General features: G+C 45.5%; 2 protein-coding genes across 5 annotated transcripts in view; one reads left to right on the top strand and one right to left on the bottom strand.

Moving 5' to 3' along the window:
• Positions 1-1907: 1907 nt before the first annotated feature.
• On the bottom strand, positions 1908-7780 carry MED8 (mediator complex subunit 8). 2 transcript variants are annotated; one of them, XM_023221354.1, is made up of 8 exons: positions 7730-7778; positions 6280-6398; positions 5480-5624; positions 4835-4975; positions 4566-4647; positions 3956-4204; positions 3024-3084; positions 1908-2533 (listed from the first exon to the last, which is right to left on the bottom strand). In XM_023221354.1, the coding sequence occupies exons 1-8, from the start codon at positions 7733-7735 to the stop codon at positions 2317-2319; spliced, it is 1020 nt and encodes a 339-aa protein (XP_023077122.1). In that variant the 5' UTR covers positions 7736-7778; the 3' UTR covers positions 1908-2316. The 2 variants fall into 2 exon arrangements, with proteins under 2 accessions (XP_023077122.1, XP_023077123.1); XM_023221355.1 differs by having other exon boundaries at positions 1917-3084; positions 7730-7780.
• Positions 7781-7865: 85 nt separating this feature from the next.
• Positions 7866-12435, top strand: part of SZT2 (SZT2 subunit of KICSTOR complex) — a 61199-nt gene continuing 56629 nt past the window's right edge. For all 3 annotated transcript variants that reach the window (XM_023221356.2, XM_023221357.1, XM_023221359.1), the window contains exon 1: positions 7866-7957. In XM_023221356.2, the coding sequence (XP_023077124.1) occupies positions 7931-7957 (27 nt within the window). In that variant the 5' untranslated portion in view covers positions 7866-7930. The remainder of the gene's footprint in view (positions 7958-12435) is intronic.

Raw genomic sequence — 12435 nt, 5'->3', positions numbered from 1 at the left:
CTGTTCCTACTCCTGGCCCAATTCTATACACTTCAGTAGGCTATTCCCTAATTCTGGAGCAGATAGGAAAAGCAGATGGAAGAGAATGTACACCCCTTCGTAGTTCATCTGGACTGTAATCAGGAGCTGACCCAGGGTGGGCGTTTGGAAGGACTCAGCCTCCGTCCTGCCTGGTGCTGGGATCAGCTTACACAGCTCCTGTGTCCACAGGGCACAGAGAATACATTGTCCATAAGGAGGATTATTCTGTACAAGAAGCTCAGACAAAGGGAGAGGTTGTTTCCAGCTGCCTGGGGGAGGTGAGAAGGGGGTGGGAAAAGGGACCAGCCTCACACTGGGGCATTCCTGCAGAGTTCAGCTTCTTTTCTGCAGCAGCACAAGAGGAGGTGGGCAATTACACCCCCTCCAGCTCAATCCTAATGCTGGGACCCTTACACTATGGAGTTGTAAGGAGCACTTGGCTACAATCTATCTATCTTGGCTGTTTCCCAAAAAACGACAGGGTTGAATGAGGTGGACCAGCTAAGTAGGGCAGCAATAAACACCAGAAGGGGAACAGAATGGGGTGACTGGCACAATAAGCAAGAGAGAGGTTCAGCAATGACTGAATCCCAGGCTCAGGGCAGGACTGGAGAGAGGTCCTAGGCAATGGGCCTTATGCTGACATTGATTGGATAAGCTTCCGCCTTCAGCAGGATGAACTCTGTCCTGTAGTAAGCTCTTGACGTTTCACAGCTGCTGCTTCTTTCTCCATCCTAGACACAAACCTAGGAGACAATGGCCTAATCTCTTTCTCCAGGGGACCCAAGAATAGGAGAAAGCACGATCTCCAAGCAAAACAGGGCAGTCAAAAACAGAGGCATGTTACCAGAGTAGGCCAATAGTCACCTTTTGCAAATCCTAAATCTGAGCCAGTAAATAGGTCATGTCCCCTTCTTCAAAGGAAATGCTATATGTATTCCCTCCTGAGGGAATGAGTATGTTAGGGGTGGGAGATACATACTCTCTAGAGGCAGTTACTAGACTGTATGGACCCCAAAGTGGGAGACACTCGTGAGATAAGTGTACCCCAAATGATTGTTTTGAGGATGGGGGATAAAAATGAGAGCATGCACTCCTACAGTGCTGAATGTAGAGGAGTCCCTCTAGAGGAAGGAGTGTTTGCTTAGGGAAACAAGATGTAGGTGACATCCTGCATACGTTCCTGTTGGGGCAAGAGGACATTTCCATTCTTGGATGACAAGGAATCCATTTTAATAGTATGGTGGGGATGAAGTCAGTATTTGCCTGGGACACAAAAAATCCTGTGGTTGGTGCCATTCAATAGGAGGGAACCTTTTGGTGGAGTAAAGGGCAACAGTCACCAATAGATGCTCCAGGGGTTTCAGAGAAGCACAGATCCAACTCTACCCAATATGCCAGTTAGCTTTGACATTTCCAGTGGGAAGGGAAGAGGTGAGAAGACAGAGAACACCTCAGCAGGCTGATGAGTTGTCACAGTTTAAGTAGGGGAAAGGTCTGTCTTTGCCTCAGAGCTGGTGACCAGACTCCCCTACTGCTATGTATTGTGGTCAGTGAGCTTTGTGGATACCATTCCTTGTCTTGATGGAATGGTAACAGATGTGACATCTGGGACCACTTTTCCAGTCCTTTGCTGCCACGGCCTGGCAGAACTTTGTTTGGCACTGAACAAATGCCAAAGCACCAGTGTATTGTAGAAGAGAACAGAAAAAAGGCAGCTGGAAGGTATGAGCAGGAGGGAAGTCACCGGATTTTTAAATCAAAGCTAATTAAAGATATGAAAACTTTTTTATGGAGAGCAAATTAGAACTGCCTTGCAGCACTCTTGAAATTGCCTCTGATCCCTATGTAGTGCTCTCATAAATTACTGTCAGACAACCCTGAGCCAGCGAACATCAATTTGAATAACTTTATTCAGAGGAATCCTTTGGTCCACTTCTGCTGACTCAACCCCTGCCCATGCCGACAAACAAGTACTAAGAAAGGCAGGTCAGCCTGAATGTCTAAATTCACTCTGTTCAACTTTATAAAAACAGGCAAAGTTACTGGAGGTTGCCCCCTCCCACCATCAATCTGGTTCACCATTTGGGCCACAGGTTTAGGGAAATGAAGGAAAGCCATCCTGGCCAGTCAAGAAACTGGGCACCATTATGAGGTCAACTAAACCCTGATGGCAGTGTGAAGTGCAATTCCCTTCTCCCTCCAAAATAAGAAACACGAGTCCAGGGGAAGGGGCTTTTTCATGTGCTAAGAAAAAACCCTTTCCCACATAGTCCTGCCTGGCAGAGCCACTTCCTAAGAAAGCCTCGTGTGATAAGGGTGGGGTAAAGAATAGGGGACTTTATGACTATTTGCCAGGTAAGAGCCAAGTTGGCTTTTCAGAGGATAGAAAGGAGAGCAGGCCCAAGCTTCACCAGAGTTGTAGGTGGGCGTTTTCTTTTCTTCCTGACCCAGAAGCTTCTTCACCTTGCACCTTAGAGGGATAGCCAGAATGAAAACCGGGCAGGAGGGCCTGCAAAGACAGTGTGCCTCTAAGAACAGAGGTTGCTACAGTTTCTGGCAGCATAAAATAAGCAAAGCCTTATTTGATCTTGTGTCCATCAGCTCACCATTGACATGAGGCAGTATCAGATTAGGGTAAGTTCTGGATCAAGGACTGTGGAGGGTGGTGGGGAGAAGGATTTGTAGAAACTATCATTTATTGAATACCCATTATTTCATATACTGTGCTAAGTGCTTTACATTCATTTCCTCATTTTAATCCTCACAACAACTCTATGAGGTACGTATTATCACCATTTACAAATGAGAAACAGGCTCAGAAAATTAGGTCGCTTGTCCAAGGTCACACAGCTAGTCAGTGGTGGAAGTGGGATTTGTCTGTTGCTGAAAGCCCATGTTCTTTTTATTGTACCCATCTAGGTGAGCCTTGAGCAACAGATAATTTCACTGCCCAACTCTGCAAACAGCACCAGGGAGTCGAGGTTGCCAGCCACACTCACCGCTGGTAGGGATGCATTGAAGCCGACTTGATGTTGGTTTTTATTCCACTTGGCATTTTCCCTGAAAGGAACATGAAGAAAGACATCTCAAGCAAGGTAAGACTTTCATGACAAATCAGAAATGTGGTATCTCACGTTCCCTCTGTCGCCTCCTTTATCATCTCAGAACCTCTGTAGCATCTGACCCTGTTTGACAAAGGTCAGAAGTATGGTTCTTCACCCGGCTCTCTCCCTGAAGGTGTCCAGGAGGAAAGAAGTGATATGGGAGAATAGTCTGTTCATCCACTCCTAGAAAAGATAGCTAAACCTGTGTGACCCCCATTTAATGTCACAGGTAAAAAGAGTACTTTCTCTCATTGTTTTTTTTTTTTATATCATAAGAACTGCAGAATCTTTGTTTTAATTGTCCCTTTTCCTAGACAGCTTGGAGGAAGTAACTCTTCTAGCTGCCTCCATCTAGACTGTTCTAAAAATGAGTAGGAGAGAAAGCAGGAAGCCAAGAGCAAGAGAGGCATAATACAGAGAAAAGAATACATGTAGGACTGGAAAACTGGCCTGCATGTCAATTCCTAATGCACCTACCAAATGGTCTTAAGATCTGACCGCTGATTTCTCTACCTAAGAAGAGACACTGACAACATATCTAATACCAGAATAAATGGGACCGAAGGATAGTTGACACAGAGATGTGAGATGGAGATGGGAAATGAGAGCAGTTTCTGTTACTCAAAGTTCTTCCTCACTCTCTGGTGCCTGTTGCAGAGACTCAAATGAGATTTTTTTACTTCTGAAAATTATTTCCTGGGTCACAGTGCAAAGGAGAAATGGAGAAAATCTCTAGGTCTAGAGATGCTGGAGGCCCAGATAATCTAGCTTATTCCCTCCAACTCCCCTGCTCAAAGTCAACTTCATTTCAACCCCTGCCACCTTACCTGGTTGACCTGCTTGAGCCATTTGTACCCCACTGAGCATTGGCTGCTGCTGGCTTGGCGCTCCTGCCATCTGCACCTGCTGTAATCCTGAGGTTCCTGCAAGGATCGTCCCAGCTCCTGGCTGGCCTGGCTGGCCAGGACCACTGCTGCCTGAAGGTCTCCAGTTAGACAGTCCTTTCCCAAAGGCAACAGCTGCCACCAAGGCATTAGTGTCTGTAGGGTTAAAGGTCTGCTTGTTTGGCCGGAGACCTGAAGAAAAAGTAAGTGGGGATCCTGAAGTATGTTTCTGATGCAGGACTGAATGTGGCAGCTGGAAGACCAGTATGAGTGCCAGGGTTAGAGTTCTGAATTCAGCAGCATCTAGACTCCCTCACAGCCCATAAAAAGAGCCAGAGGACCCCCAAGCCTATCTCAGAATTCTCTCTTCTTACTTTGCCAATTTCCTCCACTGCTTCAGGGTTGGCCTTAAATACAAAAGGCTAACAGAATGGATGCAAACCCTAAAGCAGTTCACTCTTGTGTCCTAACTTCACTACTCTCAAAACAACCATTCCCATTCCAGTGATCTTATATATCTCTCCTTCTCTGTTTTGCCACCAGTCCACCATACCTCCACTCTCTGATTCTCGCTCCTCTTTGCTGATTTTCTCCAGAAGGTTTGAACACATTTTATTCAAGCTCTGGATCTGCTTCTGTAACACACAAATTTGTGCAGAGATTAGGGTAACTAGGAAATGATGTGGATAAATTTATTCCTTGGGTTCTGCCAGAAGCAACTTAGGTGCAACCAACTATGCATCCCTACTAGACAGGAATGGTAATGCCTAGCTTCTCATGATGGGATGGGGATGGGGCAGCAAGGCAGTGACTCAGTCCAACCTGGGCTGCATCTGCACCAATGCGGGCAGCATCTGTCGTCAGTTGCTTCTCCTGTTCTTCCACCTCAGGGTCAGGCTTGGTTCTCAGATGGTCAGGGACTACCTCATGGCTGAAAACGGGCACCCGTCCTTCAGTCTGCCGCTGCAACACACAGATTTTATTGATCCTACTATGCACTCCAAGAAGATTCTATCTGGCCTGATATACAGTCCCATCCACAGGCAAACAGTGCATTTTCAAGGAAAATACAACCTAAGACATAATATCTAGTTTCCTAGGACACAATCTCCTTTACTCCAGCCTTCATTTTTTGTGTCATCTCACATCCCTATCTCTACCAGACCTAGAGGCAAATTAAACTATCACTGTCTGCCACGTTTCAAAGACTGAAACAGACAAAGTCACCAAAGGGCAGACTTTGTGGCTTGAGACAGATGTTGGAGAAGGAAGGTACCAGCCTTGGTGACATACCCCTCAGGTTATTACAACACTATTTGGGAGTGGATCTCCCATTTTCAGAAGAACAAAAAGCAAGGCCTCCAAAATTATTTCTAAGCTCTCAGCTAAGAACTTAACTTCCCTAAATAGTAAAGAAGCCTAAAAAACTCCTTAATTTCCTAAGTTGTATTCTTTTTCTCCTCTTACCATGAGATCTTCATCTCGGTCTGGAGACAACACCAGAGGGATGATGACCTGGTTACGGAACAGCGGTGTTTTTTCATGCTTCAAGACCTTGTTCAGAGTGTTCAACTGTCCAGAAAGCAAGGCAAAGCTGTCCAGGACAGATGGCCTGTTGGCAGTAAGAAGGTGTCAGAATGTTACACCCCTTCCCTGGGTGGTTCTTAGTAAAATAGTCCTAGTTCCTTCAGGCTAGGAACACTCGGATTTACCCCCAAAAGTCTCATAGCCCTATGACTAGCCTAAGTGGGAACAGACTAACAGGGATGACAGGGCTATGAAAGAGGGACACAGTTTCAGTTTATGAAACAGATGTAGAAAAAACCCAGTTCACTGTTTGAATGAGGTGAGGAACAGTGGCAAAATAGGACTATACTGTTATAACTAAAACTCCAGAAACCCGGTAAAATCCTTCTTTTCAGCCTGGAAATAGGATCCACACTTCAGAGTAGGTTGGATCTAAAGGACTCAGCCATATTTGTGGCAAGAGATCCAGCACAAATAGAGCTGTAATAGGAGGACCTCCTCACCAGAGAAGTCAAAGGGTAAGAATTGAAAGCTATAAAGAACTTGGGTTAGGAAACTGAGCATTTCTCTACTTCCTTGCCATGGAAGCCACTTGCTAAATGTTAGGAAACCCAGCTCTTTCCAAATCAAAAGATGTTTGCAAACTGATAAATGGTTACATCATTAGAAATGTCCTATTCATCAGGAGGCTAGGCCCCCCCACCCATAAGCCCTCCCTAGCTTGCCCTGGCAACCCTTACCAGGTCAGCCGGCCATACTCGTTCTCCAACTTGCAAATGAAACTTCCCAGTGAGTTCTTCAGATCAGCCACTTGACTCAGCAGTGCATCTAATGATGCCTCGAGCTGCTTCTCCTCTCTCTGCACCAATAGGAACAGGTTGGTTACCCAGATAAACGAGTATGACACATAGAAAGGAGGGCTGAAAAGCCAAGGAGATGGTGTGCAAACACCAGACAGGTAACAGGATCTCATTGGCATAGGATAACCAGGTTGTTTCCTATCTGTGGTATTTGGGTTATAGACAGCATCAACCCTGAGACCTTTCAACCATTTGCCTGACCCCAAGTCCTTCCACCAACTGATTCCTTTTTCCCATCACCTCCTAATCTATGCCTGGTTTTTCTCTGTATTACGTGCACCCTACACTCCCTCATTGAGACATTTTCGACAAACCTAATGCCAGATCATTATCTCATGTACACCTCTGTAGCACATGTACTCCAGCTTCCTCCATCCTAGCATCTGTGAGCCTGGCTCTCTTGTCAGTCTCTGGGAAATCTGCCTACTCATGAAGACTTCTCTGAATACCAGCCCTGCTCTCCTCTTTCCCTCCCCCCACCAACCACTCCAGCTTTCCATCTGCTCTCATCATTTCATGTTTCAACCTTCTTGCTGAATTAATATGCACTCATCTATCTCTGTGTCAATATTCCCGTGCCTCTTTCACAAGCTCGGTCAACCCATTAACATTTCTTGAGACTACCAGCTGCAGGAAACTAAGTGACAAATGAAAACCAAAACCACACATGCTTCTAAGCACTGAAAAAACAAATTAAAATGGTGGGGGTCTGCAAAGCATTTCCTTCCCATCGGTGGTCTCCTGTTTTATTCCATTTCTTTACCCTTAACAACTATAGGGCACAGGCTGGGAAGAGTGATGCAAAACTGTCTTGCAAACCTGCTAAGGTGCCTGACAGGAACTTGATCCTGGGTCCCACCATGGCCTCACATTATAAGCTGCTTAGCTTTCGGACACCGCGGCCCACAATTTCCTCACTGCTTGGGCTTCTTTCCAATTAGATCCCCTGCTATATGGGCATCCACCAGCCTCCATCCAGCAGCTTAGGACAGGGCCTGAGCCAACCCACCACCTTCTTGAGCCGTCTTCCTTGGACTGCATCTCGGCCTCTCCGTATAACAACCTAATCCTTTCCCACGCCAAGCAAGTCAGTGCTGCCTCCTCCCTCCGGATTTAGCCCGACCATCTTCTGTCAGGCGAGCTCCACCCCCACCTCTCATCTGCGCCGCTCCCTCTCCAATTAACCTCGCCCCCCAACCCACGTTCCCTTATCAGCCGTGGGTTCTGCCCTCTCTTCTCAGTCCCAACTTTTCATTCTCCTTAGCCAGCCCAGTCTGGCTCCCTGTACCCGAAGCTGGCCAGCCGCTAGCACGCCCAACGCGACTCTCACCTGCATTGCGGCGGCCGAGGCGGCTGCAGCGATTTCCACTTCCGGTTTTCCTGTCAGCAAACGCCTCTGAGAAGGCTTCGTCCACCAATCAGAAAACTGGAACTCGGCCCTCCCACCCACTTCCGGTTCCTTCCAGAGGTAGCCAGGTCAGGGGTCAAGAGTGGAACACACAGGCCCGGGCCGGCGCTGGAGGGCTGTGTGATGGCCTCGGAGCGCCCCGAGCCGGAGGTGAGGGGCTGGCGGACGCAGCACTGGGCCCTGAGATCCGAGGGGGAGGGTCAGGCGGGCAGGCGTGGCGTTAGCCTCCTCTGGGTCTGGTGGTGGCCGGGCTGCGTAGCCTCGGCAGGGACCAGTCCAGCCCGGAAGGCCCGACTATGGTACCCCTGCGGACTATGGGACGCGGTCCACAGTTCCCTCGGGGAGCTAAAGGACTAACTCTTTTCGCTTTGTTTTGTTTACTGACGTGTCATCCGCGTCGTCAACTCTTTGACCTATGATAGTGGTATTAACAAAATTTGTATTTTGACTTTCTGTTACAGTTTCAATGGGCAACACTGCAGTAGATTTAGTTGGCCGGTTTTTGCATTTCTTTAGGCATTGGAATGCGGTAAACAGCATGAATTCATTTAGTTCTAGGGCCCATGCTTTTAGAAAAGCAGCTTTAATTTCATGAAAAAAACATTTGAGTCGGACTGAGACCTCGCTCCAATATTGGCGCTGTCATGTAGCTAATCTGTGCAAGCTCAGGCGAGTCTTCCCGGATCCTGTTTCCTTCTTTATAAAATATGTGTCTTACAGTGTGTTGTGAGGATCACATGTAATAAACCAGAAAGGGGATATGAGATATTCATTAGATGCTAAGGAACATGCAAGGAACCTTATATACATGGTGTCATTCAGACTTCTGCAAGGAAGATGGCATTCTCACAGAGGAGAAAACTGAAAAATGAGAAAGATTTAGTACCTTACTCAAATGCCACTCATCCAGGAAGTAGCAATTTGGAGTTAGAAGATCTGAGCTTAAAATCTCAGATTTAGATAAAACACCACCACTAGGAAAGGTGCCAGTATATTAGTAGGTGGAAAGGGTGAGAGATGTGTATAATGATACAAATAGTATTCATTACTGCATACATACCGCATGCTCGGCACCATTCTAAGCGCTTTACCAGTATCAGTTAATTCTCTCAGCCCTATGAAGTGGACACTGTTACCTCCTTTTTTTGGTTTAGGAACTGAGGCACAGAGATATTAAGAGTAACAAAGTAGGCTGGGCACAGTGGCTCACACCTGTAATCCCAACACTTTGGGAGGCCAAGGTGGGCGGATCACCTGAGGTCAGGAGTTCGAGACCAGCCTGACCAATATGGAGATAGCCCGTCTATACCAAAAATACAAAATTAGCTGGACGTGGTGGTGCAGGCCTGTAATCCCAGCTACTCGAGAGGCTGAGGCAGAAGAATTGCTTGAACCCGGGAGGTAGAGGTTGCGATGAGCTGAGATCAGGCCATTGCACTCCAGCCTGGGCAACAAGAGTGAAACTCTGTCTCAAAAAAAAAAAAGTAACAAAGTTACACAGCTGTTAAATATTATAGTCAGGACTCCAAAACAGATGGCCAGGCTCCAGTCCTTGTGTTCTTAACCGTATTGTTCATAGTATAAATAATAAAGTAGCCACAGAATGGTAAATTTCCAGTTCACTGGGATTTGGTGTGATAAGACCCAACATTGAATATGGTGGTGGAAAACCATGCCTTATTTAAAATAGTCATGTTCACAGAGGTGGTAGAATAGCCCATGCATCAGAAATATCAGTCAAGATCAATCAGAAATATTAATACAAGAAAAACTATGAAACAGTTTAGAGGATGTTTCATTATAAAGTGAAAGGACGTGGAGGGATGTTGTGGGGAAATACAACCTACCGTTTAGGCAGATAGTCTAGAACAACACCGTCCTGTAGAAATCTGAAGCAAGCCATGTGTGTAATACTAGGTTTTCTGATAGCCACATAAAACAATAACAAGAAACAAATAAATTTTAATGATATATTTAATCCAAACTCCCCACATTTTCAAAATGTAATAAAATACAAAATATTGTGAGATATTTAACATTTTTTTTGGTACCAAGTCTTTAAAATCTAGTGTTGTATTTTATACTTATAGCACATCCCATTTTGGTCTTAGCAACATTGTAGGTGCTCAGTAGCCCCATATGATAGTCTTTACCATATAGAGCAGTACAGATCTAAAGTCATTTCAAGTCAAGACACACAATCTGGGAGTCTCAGCCAAAAGTTAAGCTTTTTTTTTTTTTTTTGAGATGAAGTCTTGCTCTGCTGCCCAAGCTGGAGTGCAGTGGCGCCATCTTGGCTCACTGCAAGCTCCGCCTCCTGGGTTCACATCATTCTCCTGCCTCAGCATCCTGAGTAGCTGGGACTACAGGTGCCCACCACCATGCCCGGCTAATTTTTTGTATTTTTGGTAGAGATGGGATTTCACCGTGTTAGCCAGGATGGTCTCGATCTCCTGACCTCGTCATCCTCCCACCTTGGCCTCCCAAAGTGCTCGATTACAGGTGTGAGCCACCGGGCCCGGCCTAAGTTAAGCATTTTTTAAGTTCCTGATTTGCATTTCTGAAAATTTTATCAGAAGGTAAAGAGACTGAAGAGTTCTGCCCTGTGATAAAGTGATTGACTTTTAGAGGCTGTTAGGATCCCAAGAGAGAAAGATTGGGTATAGTCAGATTTAGGAAATCATTCATTCATCACACACTTGAAATATTTTATGAGTGCTGGTGTGAGTCAGAATCGTGCTAAGTATCAGGGTGGATACAGAGCAGTGTAAGACAGACATGGTCCCTATCTTTATGGAGAAAACAGGATTGAATTAGGATAATAAGTGCTGTAGAGGAGTGAATTAGGGTGTTTAGCAGTGGTTCTCAACCTACCTTGTTAAGAAGTGGGGAGGCAAAGGGTTGTGAATCAGGAAGACTCAGAAGAATGACATTTAAACTGAAGCCTGAATAGGTAGAAGTTGTCTGAAAGAAGAGGAAGAGAGCGTTGCAGGCAAAGGGAATAGTGAAGATCTTCAGGTGAGAAGGAGCCCATTGGAGCCTTCAGAGAACTAAGAGGAAGCAGCTCCTAGTGTGGATGCAGTATGACAATGAGAATAGCTAGCACTTACTGAATGGTTCCTGAGTATCATCTGATACTCAAAAATTATCCGAAAATAAGCACTTTTATTATCCCTGTTTCACAGATGAGGAAACTAAGGCATAGAGAGTATAAGTCTCTGCCAAAGCCATGTAGTTAATAATCAGTGGAACAAGCATTTGATCCTAGGTGCTGTAACACTGGAATACATGCATTTAACTGAGTGGGGATTGATGAGAGATAAGGCTGGAGAAGATGCAGCTTGAGGCCATGCTAAAGGCTCAAGACTTTGATGTATAGTGGCAAGAAGAGTTTAACCAGTTCAAGAGGGGAAATAATCCACATTATTTTGTGGGAATGTGTTAACAAAAGACAGCACAAGGGTTAGAAAAGGCTAAACAAATCAGACCTTAATCACAAAGGGACAGGTACAAAAAGACAAAGCAACAAATTAATGAGATGGACCATGCTTCATTCATCCTGGTATACATGGTATGCAGCACAGTGCCTGGTAATGTTTTATTCATCTTGGTATAAATGGTATAAATGGTATGTAGGCCTCAATAAACATTCCAAAGAATGATAGCTTTCCTCTCCTGTTTAATTGCAACAACATCCCTATGAAGATAATCTTATCCACATGCTATCAATAAAGAAACTGAGGCCTGGAAAAATTAAGTAACTTGTCCAAGGTCACCTAGATAGCAAATGATAGAACCAGATTTGAATCCAGGTCCCTGACTCCGAAACTCTTATTTTGTCTACCTTGCGAGACTACTCCAAGAGTAATGAACTTTAGACTCAAGAGGGATTAATATGAGCACTTGAAGCTCCATGTGAGTGTGGATGCTCTGAGAACTAATCCAGGGATTCTCAAATGTTAACATGGAAGAATCACTTGGAGACCTTGTTAGAATGTAGATTCTGGAGCCGATCAACTCTGTTTTTGTTTTGTTTTGTTTTGTTTGGAGATGGAGTCTTGCTTGCACTGTCACCCAGGCTGGAGTGCAGTGGTGTGATCTTGGCTTACTGCAACCTCCGCCTCCCAGGTTCAAGCAGTTCTTGTGCCTCAGCCTCCCGAGTAGCTGGGACTACAGGTGTGAGCCACGGCACCCAGTCTGGAGCCCATCCACTGTTAATTCAGTTGGTCTGGGATGGTGTCTGGGACTCAATTCTGTATTTTCATAAGCACTTTAGGTGATTTTTCATGCAGCTGGTCCTTGGATCCCACTTTGAAAAACACCATTCTAGCTGCTTAAATTATTAAGTCTTCTAGTTATGATAAATTATATCTTGAAGGTGAAGAGAACTTAGAAATGATGTTTTGAAAATATAGTTGTTGGGCTGGGCACGGTGGCTCATGCCTGTAACCCCAACACTTTTGGAGGCTGAGGTGGGTGGATCACCTGAGGTCGGGAGTTCGAGACCAGCCTGACCAACATGGAGAAACCTCATCTCTACCAAAAATACAAAATTAGCCGGGTGTGGTGGTACATGCCTGTAATCCCAGCTACTCTGAAGGCTGAGGCAGGAGAATCACTTAAACCTA

This window comes from Piliocolobus tephrosceles, chromosome 1 (assembly GCF_002776525.5).
Source record: "Piliocolobus tephrosceles isolate RC106 chromosome 1, ASM277652v3, whole genome shotgun sequence".
Classification (NCBI taxonomy): Eukaryota; Metazoa; Chordata; class Mammalia; order Primates; family Cercopithecidae; genus Piliocolobus; species Piliocolobus tephrosceles.
This window is presented reverse-complemented; position numbering and strand designations above follow the sequence as displayed.